This window comes from Macaca mulatta, chromosome 2 (genome assembly GCF_049350105.2).
Source record: "Macaca mulatta isolate MMU2019108-1 chromosome 2, T2T-MMU8v2.0, whole genome shotgun sequence".
Lineage (NCBI taxonomy): Eukaryota > Metazoa > Chordata > Mammalia > Primates > Cercopithecidae > Macaca > Macaca mulatta.
Window position 1 is genome coordinate 113,193,596 of NC_133407.1, and position 14,540 is coordinate 113,208,135.

Genomic DNA, 14,540 nt, shown 5'->3' on the forward strand with positions numbered 1-14,540 from the left:
CGTGTCCCAATGTCAAGGCAGCAGGCTCTCACAGTGGTCCTGCACCTGAGGCCCATAGCAAGGTCAACAGGTAAGGACAGAAGGGCTCAGGAGGACACACTTGGCATAGATCGCACGCAGGTATGAGCACAACCCAAATCATGCAAGTGGCAGCACCTAGGCTCTGAGCAGAGGTAACTCACCTGCATGCCGCAGACCCTGACGCCCAGCGTGGCTGATGTGCTCTGCTCACATTTCCGCATCTGCCGGGCTGCCTTCTCAGCTGATGCGTCATCGCCATGCTGCCGCGTGCCCATCTTCAGGTCCAACACACAGGGGTACTTGAAGTGGTGCACCACGTTCTCAAGCAGGAGGAACTCTGGGCCACGGTCAAGAAGAATGACAACCACACTCACCATCAGCCCCAGCCAGGAAAGCACAACCCAGTTTTTCTATAAAAGGGCGCTTTTACCTAATGCAGTATGTACTTGTCTCAGAAACTCTCAAATGTGGGTTTCACACCACTGGCTTATTACTTCTTAACCAAAACAAACTGTGGTAAAATATACATAAAATTTACTTCAGCCATTTTTAAGTGTACAATTCAGTGGCATGAAGTATATTTACTCTGTTGTACAACCATCACAACCATCTATCTCTAGAGCTTTTTCTTTTTTCTTTTTTTTTTTTTTTTTTTGAGATGGAGTCTCACTCTGTTGCCCAGGCTAGAATGCAGTGGAGTGATCTCGGCTCACTGCAACCTCTGCATCCCAGGTTCAAGCTATTCTCCTGCCTCAGCCGCTTGAGTAGCTGAGATTACAAGTGCCCGCCACTACACCCGCTTATTTTTGTATTTTTAGTAGAGACGGTGTTTCACCATGTTGGCCAGGCTGGTCTCAAACTCCTGAACTTGTGATTCACCTGCCTCAGTCTCCCAAAGTGCTGGGATTACAGGCGTAAGCCACCACACCTAGCTAGAACTTTTTCTCTGTTTTTTTTTTTTTTTTTTTGAGACGGAGTCTCGCTCTGTCACCCAAGCTGGAGTGCAGTGGCCAGATCTCAGCTCACTGCAAGCTCCACCTCCCGGGTTCGCGCCATTCTCCTGCCTCAGCCTCCCTAGTAGCTTTTTTGTATTTTTTTAGTAGAGACGGGGTTTCACCGTGTTAGCCAGGATGGTCTCGATCTCCTGACCTTGTGATCCGCCCGTCTCGGCCTCCCAAAGTGCTGGGATTATAGGCTTGAGCCACTGCGCCCGGCAGAACTTTTTCATCTTCCCCAAATGAAAAGAGATCCTCCCACCCTCAGCCTCTGGAACAACTAGGACTACAGGCATGCCTAATTTTTTTTTTTTTTTAGATGGAGTCTCGTCCTGTTGCCCAGGCTGGAGTGCAGTGGCGCCATCTCGGTTCACTGCAACCTCTGCCTCAGGGGATTCAAGCTATTCTCCTGCCTGTATCCATTAAATAGAACTAAACAGTGACTCCTCATTTTCCCTCCTCCCAGCCCCTGGGAACCTCTAGTCTACTTTCTGTCTCTATAAATTTATCTTTCCTAGGTATCTCATAAGTGGAATCATACAGTATTTGTCATTTTATATCTGGCTTATTTCACTTAGCAAAATGTATTCAAGATTCATTTATGTTATAAGTATGTATCAAAATTTCATTCCTTTTTCTGGCTAATTTTCCATTGTATGTATATACCACATCCTTTTTGTTGTTGTTGTTTTTTGGTTGTTTTCTGGTTTTTTAACCTAAGCTCTACAGTACTTTTATGTTTATTTTTGCTATTTTTTATTTTTTTTGAGACGGAGTTTCGCTCTTGTTGCCCAGGCTGAAGTGCAATGGCGCTATCTTGGCTCACCACAACCTCCGCCTCTTGGGTTCAAGTGATTCTCCTGCCTCAGCCTCCCGGTAGCTGGGATTACAGGCATGCGCCACCACGCCCGGCCAATTTTGTATTTTTAGTAGAGACGGGGTTTCTCCATGTTGGTCAGGTTGGTCTTGACCTCAAGTGATCTGCCTGCCTTGGCATCCCAAAGTGCTGGGATTACAGGCGTGAGTCCCTGTGCCTGGCCTTTTTTTTTTTTTTTTTTTTTAGGAGATGCGCTCTCACTCTGTTGCCCAGGCTGGAGTGCAGTGGCTGGATCCAGAGCTCACGGTAGCACTGACCACTGGGCTCAAGAGATCCTCCCACCCTCAGCCTTTGGAACAGCTAGGACTACAGGCATGCCTTATTTATTTTTTATTTTTTTATTTTTTTTTGAGACAGAGTCTTGCTCTGTCACCCAGGCTGGAGTGCAGCGGTACAATCTCAGCTCACTACAACCTCTGCCTCCTGGGTTCAAGCCATTCTCCTGCCTCAGCCTCCAAGTAGCTGAGACTACAGGTACCCGCCACCACCCTGAGCTAATTTTTTGTATTTTGAGTAGAGACAGGGTTTTACCACATTGGCCAGACTGGTCTGGAACTCTTGACTCCAGGTGATCTGCCTACCTTGGCCTCCCAAAGTGCTGGGATTATAGGCATGAGCCACCATGCCCAGCCGCCTACCTAATTTTTAATGTTTTTTTTTTAGAGACAGGGTCTCACTATGTTGTCTAGGCTGGTCTCGAACTCCTAGCCTCAAGTGATCCTCCCACCCTGACCTCCAAAAGAACTGAGATAACAGATGTGGGCCACCACACCCAGCCTATGTTATCTTTAGATCTATCTTGCAGGCAATATGCAAACTAAAGATTTGGATACATCCCTCACCATCAGTGAACCAAGGCCCTACTCAAGCCAGCACCTTGCCCAGGCCTAAGAAATAAGGAAGACATCTTGGTAGCACTACAACAAAAACAAGGAAACCAGATTCTAACATTTCCAAATAGGAATCTTTAGAAAAAACTGGATTTATTTTTTTTCTTTTTCTTTCTTTAGGATGCCATCTTGCTCTGTTGCCCAGGCTGGAGTGCAGTAGCACAATTTCAGCTCACTGCAACTTCCGCCTCCCAGGTTCAAGTGATCCTCCTGCCTTAGCCTCCCAAGTAGCTGGAACTATAGGCGCATGCCACCATGACTGACTCATTTTTTTAACTTTTTTTTTTTTTTTTGAGACGGAGTTTCACTCTTGTTGCCTAGGCTGGAGTGCAATGGCACAATCTTGGCTCAATGCAACCTCTGCCTCTTGGGTTCAGATGATTCTCCTGCCTCAGCCTCCCGAGTAGCTGGCATGCACCACTACGCCTGGCTAATTTTGTGTAGAGATGGGGTTTTTCTCCATGTTGATCAGGCTAGTCTCAAACTCCCAACCTCAGGTGATCTGCCGGCCTCGGCCTCCCAAAGTGCTGGGATTACAGGCGTTGGCTACCATGCCGTCAATTTTTTGTATTTTTAGTAGAGACGGGGTTTCACCAGGCTGGTCTCAAACTCCTGACCTAAGTGATCCACCCACTTCAGCCTCCCAAAGTAAAGTGCTGGGATTACTGGCATGAGCCACTACACACCCAGCCCGGATTTATATTTCTGTCTTGCCATTTCTCACTAAATTTGAACAAGTGAATGAGAGACAGAGAGACAGAGATCTCGTTCATTGGTTTCAAATATATATATATACACACACACACACACACATACACACACACACACACACATATACACACACACACATATACACACACACACATATACACACACACACACACACATATACACACACACATATACACACACACACATATACACACACACACATATACACACACACACACACACACACATATACACACACACACACATACACACACACACACACACACACACACACACATATATTTTTTTTGAGACGGAATTTTGCTCTTGTTGCCCAGGCTGGAGTGCAATGGTGTGATCTCAGCTCACTGCAGCCTCCATCTCCCAGGTTCAAGCAATTCTCCTGCCTCAGCCTCCCGAGTAGCTGGGATTACAGGCGCACACCACTACACCCGGATAATTTGTGTATGTTTAACAGAGATGGGGTTTTGCCGTGTTGGCCAGGCTGATCTTGAACTCCTAACCTCAGGTGATGCACCTGCCTTGGCCTCCCAAAGTGCTGGGATTACAGGCGTGAGCCACCACGCCTGGCCATATAAATACACATAAAATACAAATATATATAAATTTATCCCTTAATAGTTCTATAACCTTCTGCTCAAAGCGATCTATGGTCCTAATTCATTTACATACATGTCTTTATTCCAATATATCCCATTTGCAACAATCTTATCTTTCTACTTTTGTGTAAAGGTACAGACTTATCATATGTCTGCCAAAAGTCACTGGGTCTCATAGCCCAGGCCTCAAATCCATCCACAGAGTAATCACATCTTAGAGGATAGACACTCACCATCACTGTGATGATGAACATTTCATTCTTTTGAAAGTAACTTTTAAATTTGGCCTGAATCAATTCTGTTGCCTGCTATTACCTATAAACACATGATGGTAAAATATGAAGGAGGGTGTAGAAATATCTCAACACCCTGGAAGCACAGGCTCTGGAATCCTGCCTTGACCACTCACTACCTCTAGGCACAACACTTAATCCCCCTGTGCTTCTATTTCTTCATCTATAACACGGGAATGATGACAGTTCCTTCCTCAAAAGATTGCTGTGAAAATTAACTATGTACAAAAGGTTCAGCACACTTTCCCTCAGTTTCTTAGAATAATCAGTTGTTATTTGTCTACTACTTCAAAACACTAACAATTGTAAGAATTCCCATTCTAGGCCGGATGTGGTGGCTCACACCTGTAATCCCAGCACTTTGGGAGGCCAAAGCAGGCGGATCACTTGAGGTCAGGAGTTCGATACTAGCATGGCCAACATGGTGAAACCCTGTCTCTACTCAAAATACAAAAATTGGCTGGGCGAGGTGGCGTGCGCCTGTAATCCCAGCTACTGGGGTGGCTAAGGCACGAGAATCTCTTGAACCCGGGAGGCGGATGTTGCAGTGAGCCGAGATTGCACCACTGCACTTTGACCTGGGCAACAGAATGAGACTCTGTCTCAAAAAAAAGGAATTCCCATGCCATAATACTTTTTTATCTTTTCTGGAGATGAGAGAGGGTCTTGCTGTGTCGCCAAGGCTAGAAGTTAGAATGTAGTGGATGCCATCATGGCTCACTGCAGTCTCGACTTCCTGGGCTCAAGCAATCTTCCCACCTCAGAGCTGGGACTATGACAAGCACACACCACCACATCCAGCTAATATTTTTAGTTTTTGTAGAGATGAGGTCTCATTATGTTGCCCAGGCTGATCTCAAACACCTGGTCTCAAGTGATCTTCCTGCCTCAGCCTCCCAAAGTGCTGGAATTACAGGTGTGAGCCACCATGCCCAGCTATCTTTAACATTTTAAATCTATTTTATGGTGTTTATCATCAGATAAAAATCTCACCAAAGTCATATATATCACCCTGAAACTATTAATCCCTTGGGAGGGGAAAACTACACATGTGCAAACAAGCGCACACGGGCACATACACAGATCTCTGATTGTGGACATGATCAATATAGTACCACTAGCCACACTAACCAAATGATTTAAATTTTAATTAATAAAATTTAAATTAACTGCCTTAGTCATAGTAGCCACATTTTAGCCACTCAGTATGGCCAGTGGCCACCATATTGAAAAGCACAGACACAGAATTACAGACAGTTCTATCAGACAACACTGTTCTAGACTGCCAAGTTTTAAGCTTCAATCTTACCAAATCCAAAAGGCAGGAAAAAACATGTTGATGGAAGTAAACGAAGGAAGAGGAGTCTATGAAAAAGGGAGATGAAACCAAAGAGGGACCCTAGACAAAGACCTCAGCCATAGGCAGAATGGTGCCCCAACACATGACCCATGGACCCAGCAGACACTCCTGAAGGAGGGGCAACGAGGATACTGTAGAGCTTTCGGTCCTTGGACTCAGAGCGCATGCGGCTCAGCTGCTGCTTGTGACAGCGCAGGCTCCAGGGGTTATGGCTGATCTTCTCAGAACTCAAGCCACTGTTGCCATCTAGCATCTGGAAAGGGACCTCTGAGTGGCTGTGCAGCTCCACCTTCGGACTCTTTGCCTCCTGTGAGCTAAGAAGGAAGAACATACACATCACTAAGAAACTCAGGCAAGTCATCCTCTGGGGTCTCACTGCACAGGGCACAGGTCTGTCTATAACAACAGACCCACAGACCCTGCTAATGGGTTGCATGAAGGTCCCATGAGCCAATAAAAATGAGTAAATGTTACAAGTAGTGTTCTTCCTATGTCTCTTAAAACTATCTGTAAAATAACGTTTTTGTCAAATTATGTGATGAAAATACCACTTCGCATCCATTAGGATGGCTACTATCAAAGAAGAAAGTGGAACAAGTGTCCAGTATGTGAAGAAACTAGAACTCTCATACACTGCTGGTAGGAATGTAAAATGATGCAGCCACCAAAAAGTTTGGTGGTTTCTCAAAAAGTTAAACACAGATTATAACTCAGCAATTCCATTCCTAGGTATATACCCAAAAGAAATGACAAGGATCCAAACAGACACTTTACATCAACATTCACAGCAGCACTACTCACAATAAACAAAAGGTAGAAACAACCAAGCATCCATCAACAGATGGATAAGCAGAATGTGGGATATACATACAATGGAATATTATTCAGCAATAAAAAGGAATTAAATTCCTATACATGCTACAACATATATGAACTTGAAAACATTTTGCTAAGTGAAATAAGCCAGACACAAAAGGATAAATATTGCGTGATTCTACTCATGTGAAGTAACTGCAAATCCATTAAGACAGAAACTAGAAAAGTGGTTGCCACAGGCTGGGGGAAGGAGGAATGGGGAGTTAGTTGCACAACAATGTGAATGTACGTAATGCTACCAAACTGCACCCAGCCGAGGAAGGAGATTTTATTTCTAAAATAAGTCAAGGCCAGGCACCATGGGTCACAACTGTAATCCCAACACTTTGGGAGGCCAAGGTGGGAGGATCACTTGAGCCTAGGTGTTCAAGACCAGCCTGGGCAACATGTCAAAACTCCATCTCTACAAAAAATTTAAAAATTAGCTGGGCATGGTGGCTTGTGTCTGTAGTTCCAGCCAGCTAGCCACTTGGGAGGCTAAGGTGGGAGGATCACCTGAGCCCAAGGGGCTGAGGATGCACTGAGCCGTGATCATGCTACTACACTCCAGCCTGGGCAACAGAGACAGACCATGTCTCAAAAATAAATAAATAATAAAATAAATCAAACCACAAAGGAGTTTTTGTGAGAAAGCAACTTCAACTGAAAATACTGGAACTTTGCCAACAATTTCATTATGCCCCAACATAAAAATCTTTGCTTGAAGTAACCAACAACACTGTTTATCATACTGAAAGGCCAAGAAAACCACACTACTGGTGAAGCCATGTGCCCTGCAAATTACAGAGCAAGCCTGCAGCTCACAGCAGAGGTGGAACATTACAGTAATTTCTTTTTTTTCTTTTTGAGACAGCATCTCGCTGTGACGCCCATCAACTTCAAATGCCACTCTCCTCTCCAGAACTGCAGGCCTCTCCTCTAACTGTGTGGCATGAGTTGCACAGATTCAAGCTAACACCAGGGCTGGTGTGTGCTGGAAATGATGACCCTCCCCAGCAAGGGTCAGCTGTGCAACACTGGTGAAGAGGTAGTGGCAGAGACCCCACTTCCACCTAACTGAAAGTAGAGGAGGCTGGGCGCGGTGGCTCAAGCCTGTAATCCCAGCACTTTGGGAGGCCGAGACGGGCGGATCACGAGGTCAGGAGATCGAGACCATCCTGGCTAACACGGTGAAACCCCGTCTCTACTAAAAACTACAAAAAACTAGCCGGGCGAGGTGGCAGCCGCCTGTAGTCCCAGCTACTCGGGAGGCTGAGGCAGGAGAATGGCGTGAACCCGGGAGGCGGAGCTTGCAGTGAGTGAGCTGAGATCCGGCCACTGCACTCCAGCCCGGGCGACAGAGCGAGACTCTGTCTCAAAAAAAAAAAAAAAAAAAAAGAAAGTAGAGGAGCCCACCAATGCCTCTCAGAATGATAAAACCCTTACTTTCTTCTGGTGACAGCACTGTTGAGGCCATTCAAACATGTCTTTTCTGTGAAACCCTTTAGGAAACAGAAAGGTGGACTTATTTGCCATGTAAACCCAAGGAAGTTCTCTGCGTCTGGATGAAGCCCCCACGATACTTGGTATCACCCTCGGTGTTGCAGCCCTGGTTCTGTGAAGAAAAAAGCCCCACCCCTGGAATGACAGTCTCTCTGCTAACAGGCCAGACAGTGGTTTGGTCAGTACAGGTAGAGCTGTCACCTTCAGAGCAGGACCTTGAACCTGGACATAGGCAGACAGTGATGTTATTCTAGGTGATGTTATTCTATAGCTTTTCACCAAATGACTCATGAAGCAACCTCTGTACCTCTGGAGGACAATTAAAAAAGCCCACTCTAGGCTGGGCGCAGTGGCTCACACCTATAATCCTCACGCTTTGGGAGGCCAAGGTGGGAGGATTGCTTGAAGCCAGGAGTTTGAGACCATGCCGGGCAACAAAGTGAGACCCTATCTCTACAAAAAATTTAAAAATTAGCTGAGTGCAGTGGTGTGCACCTGTAGTCCCAGCTACTTGGGAGGCTGAGGTGAAAGGATAGGATGGCTTGAGCCCAGTATTCAAGGCTGCAGTGAGTCACTGATGATGCCACTGCACTCTAGGCTGGGTGACAGAGCAAGACCTTGTCTCTTTTAGAGTAGGGGGAAAAGTCACTCTGAGCGCTGCTCAGAGAGAACTATCAATTGTCAGCTACAGACTTGGGGGAAAATTCTTTGTCACTTGAACGACCAAGTTAGGTCCCAAAGACATTAGTCAAGAAGCAGCCTCTTGGGGAGTGAAGGGGAAGCACCAGAAGAAGGGCTTCTGTGGGCTGGAAGCCATCTGAACAAAGAATGTTTGACATTTGAAGACCCTGCTTACTAAGAAGTGGATATGAAGCTCTCTACTTGCATGAAAGATGCAGACCTGGCCAAAGAGGATCTGCTGACTGAGGACACGGAAAATGACACATAACCCACTCAGCCAGTGTCTCATGGGGTTCTGTACTCCTTGACATGGGCGTATCCTTGTTCAACAAACTGAGTGAGAAGAACTGGAGTGTCCTGGGCCTTTACAAAGCTTCAGGGGCACAGGTATGTAGCATGTATTGGTGAACTGATCTGATATCACAGATGAACTATGTACTGTCACATCTAAGGAAATTCCCAATTTCAGCTTCTAAGTCAAGTCACAAAGCATCTTACTAAAACCTTTTTTTCTTGAGACAGAGTTTTTGCTCTTGTTGCCCAGGCTGGAGTGCAATGGTGTAATCTCAGCTCACTGCAACCTGGGTTCAACCCTCCTGGGTTCAAGTGGTTCAAGTGATTCTCCTGCCTCAGTCTCCCAAGTAGCTGGGATTACAGGCACACGCCACCACACCTGGCTAATTTTTTTGTATTTACTAGAGATGGGGTTTCACCATGTTGGTCAGGCTGGTCTCGAACTCCTGACCTCAGGTGATCCACCCGCCTCGGCCTCCCAAAGTGCTGGAATTACAGATGTGAGACACCATGCCTGGTTCATAATTCTGTTATTTTTTTTTTATTTTTACAATTCTGTGGTTTTTTAGTGGATTCACAAGATTGTAAAACATCACCACCACCTAATTTTCAGAATATTTCATGACCCTAAAATCAAAACCATCATCATTAGCAGTCACTCCCTATTTCCCACTACTTCCAGCTCCTAACCACTAACAGAAAGCAACCACTAACCTACCTTTTCTCTCTATAGATTTGCCTGATGTGAACAATTTACATAAATGGCATTGTACATATGTGGTCTTGTGTGTCTGGTTTCTTTCATTTAACATAATGTTTTCATGATTCATCCATGTTGTAGCATGTACCAGCACTCCATTCCTTTTTAGGGCTGAGTAACATTCCATTACATGGATGTACCATGTATTGTTTATCCATTCACCAGTTGATGGACACTTGGGTTAGCCAGAAACTGGAAACAACCCTAATATAAATAATGTTAAGAACATTTTTGTACAAATTTTGTGGGAATATATGTATTCAACTCTTTTGGGTATATACCTAAAAGAAGAATTACTGGTTTAACTTTTGGGTTTGTTTTTTTTTTTTTTCTGAGACGGAGACTTGCTCTGTCACCCAGGCTGGAGTGCAGTGGCGTGATCTCGGTTCACTGCAAGCTCCGCCTCCCAGGTTCAAGTCATTCTCCTGCCTTAGCTTCCCGAGTAGCTGGGACTACAGGTGCCTGCCACCATGCCTGGCTAATTTTTTTGTATTTTTAGTAGAGATGGGGTTTCACCGTGTTGGCCAGGATGGTCTCGATCTCCTGACCTTGTGATCTGCCTGCCTTGGCCTCCGAAAGTGCTGGGATTAAAGGCGTGAGCCACTGCGCCCAGCCTTTTTTTTTTTTTTCTAAAGAGATGGGGTCTCACTATGTTGCCCAGGCTGGTCTGGAACTCCTGGCCTCAAAGGATCCTACCGTCTCAGACTCCTGAAGCATTAGGATTACAAGTGTGAGCCATAGCACTCAGCCTGGTTTAACTTTCTGAAGAACTGCTAAATTGTTTCCCAAGTGGCTGTACCACCTTACCTTCCTACCAGCAGTGTAGGAGGGTTCCAATTTCTCCACATCCTGTCAACACTTTTATTGTCTGTCCTTTTGATTATACCCATCCTAGTGGGAGTTCATATTAATTCTTGCATGAAATTATCAAGACACATAATTTGAGGCTGGGTACAGTGGTTCACGCCTATAATCCCAGCACTTTGGGAAGCCAAGGCAGGTGAATCACCTGAGGTCAGGAGTTCGAGACCAGCCCAGCCAACATGGTGAAACAACGTCTCCACTAAAAATACAAAAATTAGCTGGGCGTGGTGGTGCACACCTATAATCCCAGCTACTCGGGAGGCTGAGGCAGGAGAATTACTTGAACCCAGGAGTGAGGCAAGATGATGCCACTGTATTCCACTGCATTCCAGCCTAACAGAGCACGACTCCATCTCAAAACAAACAAAAAAAACATAATTTGAACTTATAAGAAAAATCAATTTCCAACACAATGGAAACTAAATTTTAGTTGCAGGGAAAGGGTTAATGACTGATATGATTCTCAGAGGTCTGACACAAAACCATTAGGGAACTCCTGTTTAGTTGGACTCATAGCCCTTGGGCTTGGACATCCTGCAGGTCAGAAAGCATTTGGAGCCTCACTACGAACTAATGTATTTCAACCTTCTGTCCTGTGGCTGGCAAGGCACAAAAAAAAGCCAGAGAACCTTTTGTCACCAGCACAGGTGTCCCTGATTCCAAAGGGCTGAGAGAGCTTCACTTCCTCTCTCAACCAGCTATAGCTAGACCCAGAAAGAGGCATCACTGGGGTGATATGACACAGAGAAGAGGCCACACTTGTGTGGGTATCCCAAGAACACCAGTCATCTTATCCAACCTGGACCGTGAGCCCTGCTTCCCCATGATGTGTCAGGACTCTGGAGATGTCTTGAGTGCTTGTATCAGCAGGATGAGACATGTACCTCTTACCTCTCAGAGGTCTCAAGGGACAGGCTGGCTTTTTCCTCCTTGTGGTCACTGCCACTGCCTGACCGGTGCAGGCTCCGGCGGGAGTGTTTGCGCCGAGGTTGCTCCCGTTCTGGTGTGTCATCCTGTTCCACAGTCTCGCTTTCCACATAAGGATAGGCCACTAAGTTGATGTAACCATCACTGTCCCCCTCAAAACAGACAGATACCACGCCTGTTAAAAAAAAAAAAAAAAAAGGGGGAACTGGTAAACAAATGTCAACACAGGCTGAGTCTATGCAGCACAGACTGGCGGAGCTCACTTGCCCACACAGCAAGAAGACATCAGCTGCCCTCAACCAACTACAGATCAATGTCAGAACAATGGCCAGCAGACAGCGACTTCCAGAAAATAGATGACTGTCCATGCCCAAGCTAAATCTGATGCTTACTTTTGTTCCCGGATAAGTCTATGTTTATTTCCCCCTCTCTTATCTGGCCTTCTCCCTTTCGATTACTGACTTTTTGTACCATTCAAAAGAACTGTGTTCTCTAGGTGACACCCACACCTGGCATGACTTAACCCTCTAGTTAACTTAAGTGCTTTATGCTGCCATTTACTGTGTGTGTCCTCCTTTAGATCTAGTTTCCTTCTGCCTGACAGTGTCAGCCAAAGGGACGTCAACACTTCTCCCTCCTAGAGGGTCCAAAAAAATCTGTGTTCTGCCCACACTGAGCATCAGGCTATCCTAGCCTCACTACACAGAACTTCCAGCCCTGGCATCTCGAAGATAAAACATCTTTCTGTTTGCCATGCTGTATCTGTAATACTTTTTTGTGCCCACTGTAATCAAACAGGTTGTTTGTAGTGTCTTCTGGACCATAGTGAGTTAAAACACAAGTAAGACTCTTCTCAAGTGTTCTTAATACAATTAAAAAATACATATATCCAGAAACTTGAGGAAGAGGTTTTGAAGGGAAAAAAAAGTAACTTGGTCTCACTTCCACATCCCACCTTTTGTCTGTCAGCTACATTTCTACTTTTACACTCCCAGATGTACACAGTTGGCTCTATAATCTGAAAATCAGTGAGAAGCATTTATGGTTTATTTTTTGTAGAGACAGTATCTCCCTATGTTTTGTCAACTTCTTTTACATTGTAGAACAATTATTGGCTTAAAGTTCTTTATAATATTCTTCTTCTTTTTTTAAGAGACAGGGTCCCATTGAAGTGCAGTGGTGCCATCATAGCTCACTACAACCTCAAACTCCTGAACTCAAGTGATCTTCCTGCCTCAGCCTCCCACGTAGCTGGGACTATAGGCACATGCCACCACACCTGGCTAATTTTTCAATTTTTTTATAGAGATGGGGTCTCGCTTTGTTGCCCAGGTTGCTCTTGAACTACTGGCCTCATGCAATCCTCCTGCCTCAGCCCTTCAAAGTGTTGAGATTATAGGCATGAGCCACCATGCTGGCCCATAATATTCTTCTACCTTTTAAATATCTGTAGAATCTACAGTAATGATACCTCTATCATTCCTGACACTAGAAATTTGTGCCTTCTCTTTTTCCTCATCAGTCTGGCAAGAGCTTTATCAATACTACTGCTTTCGTCAAAGAATCAGTCTTTAGTTTTTACTGATTTTCTTTATTCTTGCCCATTTTTCTATTTAGTTGTCTCTTATTCACTTGTACAAGTTTATATATATATATATATATATATATATATATATTTTTTTTTTTTTTTTTTTTTTTTTTTTTGAGATGGAGTCTCGCTCTGTCACCCAGGCTGGAATGCAGTGGTGCAATCGTGGCTCACTGCAAGCTCCACCTCCCAGGGTCACGCCATTCTCCTGCCTCAGCCTCCCGAGTAGCTGGGACTACAGGCGCCCGCCACCACGCCCGGCTAATTTTTTGTATTTTTAGTAGAGATGGGGTTTCACCGTGTTAGCCAGGATGGTCTTGATCTCCTGACCTCATGATCCACCCGCCTCAGCCTCCCAAAGTGTTGGGATTACAGGCGTGAGCCACTACACCTGGCCTTCATATATATATTCTTATATTATAGAAATGAAATCTTTGTCAGTACAGAAAAACAAATATCTCTATCCATTTTCTTTAAAGGTATATCTTGATGAATATAAGCTTTTTATTTTACATATGTATCACTCTCTCCTTTTATAATTTGCTCTTTCCTTTTCGTCTTGCAGGGCCACATAATGCTGTACTAAAAACCTCTTAATGTGTTTGTTAGACAAGCAAATAACACTGAGCACCCTAACATACCCCTGGCTGACACAGATCATCATACCTGGTCGGGGGAGAAATGGCAGTTGGATAGAGCAGAAGATGCCTTTACCAAGAGTAAGTAAGATTTGGTAATTAAATAAGTCATGCAATCTATCAGTAAAAAAAATTTTTTTTGGTCCTGACCTTTTTTGACCTTGTCACTCATACCTAGTTTGAATGAAGTTAGGAAAATGAAAAGCAATGGTCTTTTAATTCATCTGACATAAACCCTAATTTCCTTGGCATTTGTAAGACTGATTGAAATAGAGACAGGTTACATTTGGGTAGAGGTTTTATTATTGTTTTGAGTTATACTTTTTATTTACTTTTAAAATTGTGGGCAGGGCGTGATGGCTCACGCCTGTAATCCCAGCACTTTGAGAGGCCGAGGCGAGTGGATCACCTGAGGTCAGGAGTTCGACACCAGCCTGGCCGACATGTCAAAACCCTGTCTCTACTAAAAATACAACAATTATCCAGGCATGGCGGTGTGCGCCTGTAATCCCAGCTACTCAGGAGGCTGAGGCAGGAGAATAGCTTGAAGCCGGGAGGCAGAGGTTGCAGTGAGCCAAGATCACGCCACTGCACTCCAGCCTGGGCAACAGAGCAACACTCCATCTCAAAAGAAATAAAATAAAAATAAAATAAAATTGTGGT

General features: G+C 44.8%; 1 protein-coding gene across 13 annotated transcripts in view; it reads right to left on the reverse strand.

Moving 5' to 3' along the window:
* IP6K1 (inositol hexakisphosphate kinase 1) overlaps positions 1–14,540 on the reverse strand; it is an 81,282-nt gene that overhangs the window by 3,647 nt on the left and 63,095 nt on the right. For all 13 annotated transcript variants that reach the window (XM_077990637.1, XM_015130795.3, XM_077990634.1 and 10 more), the window contains 3 exon segments: positions 11,616–11,826; positions 5,900–6,081; positions 183–358 (listed from right to left, as the gene is read on the reverse strand). In XM_077990637.1, the coding sequence (XP_077846763.1) occupies positions 183–358; positions 5,900–6,081; positions 11,616–11,826 (569 nt within the window).